This window comes from Lampris incognitus, chromosome 17 (genome assembly GCF_029633865.1).
Source record: "Lampris incognitus isolate fLamInc1 chromosome 17, fLamInc1.hap2, whole genome shotgun sequence".
Lineage (NCBI taxonomy): Eukaryota > Metazoa > Chordata > Actinopteri > Lampriformes > Lampridae > Lampris > Lampris incognitus.
Genome location: NC_079227.1, coordinates 41,014,517 through 41,020,516, shown reverse-complemented (window position 1 = coordinate 41,020,516; position 6,000 = coordinate 41,014,517). Strand labels below are relative to the sequence as shown.

At 47.3% G+C, this 6,000-nt stretch overlaps 1 protein-coding gene across 1 annotated transcript in view; it reads right to left on the bottom strand.

Annotated features, from left to right (window-relative positions):
* Nucleotides 1-706: 706 nt before the first annotated feature.
* tmem26b (transmembrane protein 26b) overlaps nt 707-6,000 on the bottom strand; it is a 28,057-nt gene continuing 22,763 nt past the window's right edge. Inside the window, exons 5-6 of the mRNA XM_056296663.1 lie at nt 2,957-3,036; nt 707-1,025 (exon numbers count right to left, since the gene is read on the bottom strand). Coding sequence (XP_056152638.1) covers nt 772-1,025; nt 2,957-3,036 — 334 coding nt within the window. The 3' untranslated portion in view covers nt 707-771. The remainder of the gene's footprint in view (nt 1,026-2,956; nt 3,037-6,000) is intronic.

Below are 6,000 nucleotides of genomic sequence, written 5' to 3'. Positions count from 1 at the left end.
ACCTGAAAAACCAAACAGAAGACACATATTGCTAATCTAACAAACATAACAAGGCCTATAAAACCTGACATGTAAAAAAAAGAGCTGAAAATAAAGATTGAAACAGGCTCAAACAACGACCCAATAGCTGTAAGTAGTGCCCTACTTAGCGATAAATGTCAAGATAAATACCCAAGTGAAATATTAAAGCATTACACGTGTTAGTATGTCTGTTAAGAAGCGACTGACACCAAACTTAACATTTTAACAACTGTAATGCTACTGTTCATACAGTTTAAACTGGCCGCTGTCCAACGCCTGTAAATACTGCAGCGCCTCGGTGGTGGTCATGGTGCGTCTGACGGCGTCTGTAACCAGACATGTTGGACATCATCACACATCAAGTGGAGACTATTGGTCTGTACCGGAGGACGCTAGTGTGTTTCTAGGACAGAACAATGAACTTCACGAAGGAAATGACGCCACCAATCCACGTCATAGATACTGACATGACGCACACAAATTACACGTGGTCATTTTGACTGGTCATGGTCGTTTTAGGTAGATCTTATCATAACCTTTTTTTTGTGCAATTGTTCTAAAACTCATTTTAATGCAAACACACAATTTTAGGAGCGTTCAGGGAGCGGCAGGTCTGTATCTTGTTTTTTCACGAAGTTATTAAACTTAGAAAATCCAAAATGGTCAAAATGACCGCCTTGGTTGTTCCTGAACCTGGCCTATGATGTATCATCATCACTAATACTCAACCTGCTGTAACCACAAGCAAACTCAGGAGGTGTCCCGGTCGCAAACGAGGATGCAGAGTCGGTAGATGTTGAGAATGACCACCAGGAAGTTTTTGATGGCAAAGAAGATCAGCATTTGGTGGACCACGTTGAAGCAGAGCATGACGGTGAGGCGTGTCACCAGAAACGGCCCGTCCTGGATGAAGAGAGCCTCGATGGCACTCCAGATGTCGGTCCTGTGGCGAGAGAGGGCCGAGGAGCCGGCCTCGGACACATCATCTGAAGGGACGCCTACCACTGTCCAGAAACAGGGAGACAAATGGGTTTGGGTGCGTTTGAAAAAGTAGTCAGATTTCAGAAAGTAAAGGGCATAAAGAGAAAATGCACGAGTACGAAAATAACACTGACTTGATTCAGTATTTTTATCCACAAAACGCTGAAGTTTTAGATGGAGAGACATTTGGCAGGTTATGAGCTAACAGCACATTGCTTTATTAGAAACGGCGGACGTTCAAATCCTCCATTCCACAAACTCTACGAACCAGCTTGCAATGTTGCAAAAGTTATTTGGCATCACTGAGAGAGAATATGGAGTTCACATGGCTCCTAGCCAAAGCCTCTTCAGCCAGATTTACTTCTGATGACAGTATTTACTTCAACATCCTGTACTTACTGGTTTACACCTGAAATGTTGCTTTACCAAACATTTCTAATCTGGCAGAACTCTTAGCAGGTGATCATGCAGATATCCACAACTGCGACGTGCTGATCTGGATTCTAGTTGTTGTGTTTAGGACATCGTGTGTGGCTCAGAGACAAACCAGACACCTTAAGATGTGGAACAGAGCTTGTTTCTGTTGTATCCTCACTGTAATCCCTGGGTTCAGCCCATGTCCCGAGAATGGACGCTGGGTATTTGCAGTCTTACATCTAGACAGTGTAGTGAATTGGGGGACAGCCTGGGAATCGCCGCAGCCAGGGCGTGAACCTGGATCTCCTGCACCACGGGCCACAGCGTTAACCAGTCGACTAAGGGGTCCGACGTATTAGCCAAGGGCTAGCGAATCTATTCATCTGTGATCGTTACAACACCCCCCCCCCCCAAAAAATACAGTTTAGAACCAGTTTTTCATTTTCCTTTGCAGGCTTTGTTACCCCCTCCCTTACATACCTGGCAGTATGTTCTTCCCCCCCCCTTCCCCTTTCTCCCCAATTCTACTTGGCCAATTACCCTACTCCTCACATCCGGCTTCCCACCCGCAGACACGGCCAATTGTGTCTGTAGAGGCGCCCGACCAAGCCGGAGGTAACACGGGGATTCGAACCGCCGACCCCCGTGTTGGTATGCAACGGAGCAGACTGCTACGCTGCCCGGGCGCCATTGCTCCACCTTTTTCTCGCCACTTGTATCCGGCTGATTATGCCGCTCTTCCAAGCCGCCGATCCGGGGAGGGCTGCAGAATACCACATCGCCAGCCGCTTCTTTTCACCTGACAGTGAGGAGTTTCGCCAGGGGAACGTGGCGCGTGGGAGGATCACGCTATTCCCCCCGTTCCCTGTCCCCCGCCGAACAGGCGCCCCGACCGACCAGAGGAGGCGCTAGTGCAGCGACCAGGAAACATACCCACATCCGGCTTCCCACCCGCAGACACGGCCAATTGTGACTGTAGGGACGCCCGACCAAGCCGGAGGTAACACGGGGATTCGAACCGCCGATCCCCACCTTGGTAGGCAATGGAATAGGCCGCCATGCCACCCGGACGCCCCCTTAGCACGATAATTGTAAAGCAATATAGAAATTCTAAATGGACTAAGAATGAAGACAAAGTATACGCATGATCTTCATAATGCGGATCACAGCAGAACAGTCAGAGAACAGCTGGAACAGATAAGTCCCCCTGGAGACCAGGCTGACGTGGTTTCTGTTACACATGTCTTGGATGAGTTCTGTATCCTCACATCCCATGTCCTACGACCTGGAAGGTACTGCAATCCCGTCCCCCGTCATCCACCATTAGTGGACTGCTGACGTCACGAAGAAAGCTTGTTCAGAAAAACCTTGAAGAAGCTAATCAGGAACATTGTACATGTGTGTGTGTGTGTGTGTGTGTGTGTGTGTTTGTGTGTGTGTGTGTGTGTGTGTGTGTGTGTGTGTGTGTGTGTGTAAAGTACATGAAAATGCAGCAAGTTGCTATTCTGTCATGGTGGAAGTACTCTTTTATTTGTACCTGAGAGATGCAGAGGAAACTGCAGCATGCTCCAGGTCCAAACGGCCAGAATAATGTAGACCGTGCTGGAACTGCTGTCCCTGTCTCACACACACACACACACACACACACACACACACACACACACACACACACACACACACACACACACACACACACACACTCAGGTAAACCATGTGTTCGTCCAACTCTATTCGAAAGTGTTTGTATTTTTTTGCATAAACTTGGATAATATCAAACTAAAATAAATGAAAATATAATTCACTCAGCGCACACACACACACACACATACACACACTCACACACACACACACACTCTCTCACACACACACACTATTTTTTCTACCTGTTAAAGGTTTTTAGGGAGTTGTTCCTTATCCGATGAGAGGGTCTAAGGACAGGATGTTGTGTTGCTGTTGAGCCCACCGAGGCACATTTGTGATTTGTGATATTGGGCTATACAAATAAAATTGACTTGATTTCACTTGACTTAACACACACACACACACACACACACACACACACACACACACACACACACACACACACACACACACACCCGCTTGCTGGTAGTCCATGGAGTCCGATAATGACGTCCCTCCTCGTTAACGGTGTGTTCTTTGATGACTGTAGAGTCCAATTCTTGACCCACAAGTTTGAGTGCACGTTGGGCGTATGAAGTGTGAGTTAGTGGGGGCAGGCATGGTTGTGTGTCTCCTCAGCCTTTTCTGTTGTTTTTTCACATTCCTCTCACTTTCCAGCTGTTCTACACCTCTGTGGCAGATCTCCCGCCAGTTGGAGCTGTTGATGGCAGCTTGATCAAGTCTCAAGGCGTTGATACAACACTTCTTCTGCTGTGTTTTTAGCTGGCCTTTGCATCGCTTCTTCTGACCACCTGCGGACCGGCAGCCCAGTGAAGATGACCGTACAGGACTTGACGTGGCAGGCATTCTTGAGGCATCCTGATGACAGGCCCAAGCCAGCGCAGTTGGTGTTCAGTGACCGCGGCTTCTGTGCTCTTGCAGTTTGTCCCAGCAGGAATCTCAGCATGAGGAACATGCTCACGCCACATGATCCCCATGATTTGCTGCAGACACCTTATATGGAACCACTCCAGCAACCCTAGGTGGCGGCCGTATGTGACCCAGGCTTCACGGCTGTATAGCAGAGGTGTGATTCAGATGGCTTTGTAAATGGCGGTTATGGTGTACAGGTGGAGGTGTTTGTTTTGGAAGACCTTACATTCAATTCAATTCAATTCAATTCAATTGTATTGTCATTAAAACCAATGTGCAGGCACATGTTAAAAATGAAATGAGGGCTGTGGCTTCACCAATCAGTGCAAGACAGACACAGACAAACACAGCAAACACAATATAAGATATACACACATGAAGACCAAAGCTGAAAATAAGTTAAAAGAGAGCTGGAGTACAAAATATTTAAAACATCTACAGACATTCAGTGGGTAGCCAGGTTCAGGTGGGCAACAGCTTGTGGGAAGAAGCTGCTTTTGAGCCTGGTAGTGGTACATCGAAGGTGGCAGAAGCCTACAGAGGCTTGTTTTGAGTTTCGTGCTCATTGTTGCAGCTCTCAGAAAGGATGCTGCCCAGGTATTTGAGAGATGGAGCAACTGAGAGTGGTTGGTGTTCTATAGTGAAGACAGGCATAGTGGGTGGGGGGCTGGACCTCCACTGGCATAACACCTTCATTCACAACTGTGGCAAGGGTAGTTTGCAGAGCTTCTGGTGTGTGTGTGTGTGTGTGTGTGTGTGTGTGTGTGTGTGTGTGTGTGTGTGTGTGTGTGTGTGTGTGTGTGTGCTACAAGAGTACATCAGCATACTGCAGCTCACGGACCTGCACTGCAGACAACTTGGTGGTTGCCTGGAACTTTCGGGTGTTGAAGAGGTTTCCATCTAGCCTGAAGTCTATTGTGAGCTCACTACTGTCTTCCAGATCTTCATGAAAAAGATTTGTGACACATAGTAGGTAAATGTTGAAGAATACCTATGCCAGCACACACCCCTGCCTCACTCCTGTGCATACATTAAAGGGCACCGAGTCCTGTCCTCCTGTGGCCACCCGTGCCACCATCCCATCATGGAATTGTGATAGAATGTTCAGAAATTTGCTTGGGCAGCCAAACTTTCTCTGGATTTTCCAAAGTAGCTCTCGATTCACAGTCAAACCCTTTGGAGAGGTCGACAAAAGCCATGAAAAGGTCCTGATGTTGTTCGCGGCACTTTTCTTATAGCGGCCATACTGTGAAAATCATATCCACAGTACTCCTGGTCTTCCTGAAACCATACTGTGATTCTGGCAGCAGATGTTCTGTAAAGTGCATCACCATCCTGCATATCATGACCTTTACTAGGACCTTGCCTACAACAGCTAGTAGGGATATGCCCTGTCTGTTGCCGCAGATGGACTTGTCACCCCTGTTTTTGTACAGTGACAATTTTAGCATCCCTCCATTGTTGAGGGACACTCTCCTGGTCCCAGACCTGCAGGATGTACTGATAGAGCATTCTAGTGCGCAAGTATACTCCTATTTTTAGGAGTTCTGCTGAGACACCATCACTGCCAGGGGACTTATTGTTCTTGACAGAGTTAGTGGCTGCAAGTACTTCTTGAAAAGTTGGTTAGTGGTCAAGGTCTGGGATGGGCAGACGAATTGGCTGCTCTTCCAGGTTGGATTGGTCAGTTGGTGAGTGCTGGTTAAGTAGGTCTTCAAAATGTTTAGCCCACCTTGCCAGGATCCATTTTTGGTCTTTCATAGTTGTCAGTCCGTCCACTGATTTTAAGGGTGTGATAGAGCAGTTCCTAGGGCCGTACGTATATAGTCTTTATAGAACTGTAGAAGTTCTGCATATCATTTCTGTCAGCATATGATTGAATCTCGTGAGCTTTGTTCATCCACCATGTATTTTGTAGAATGCACAAATTGTTTTTACCTCCTTATGTGCTGTTTGCCACTGCTGCTGAAAGATGGCGGACGCAGGGCAGTTGAGAGTAGCCCTGTGTGCCCTATGCATGGTTTTCAG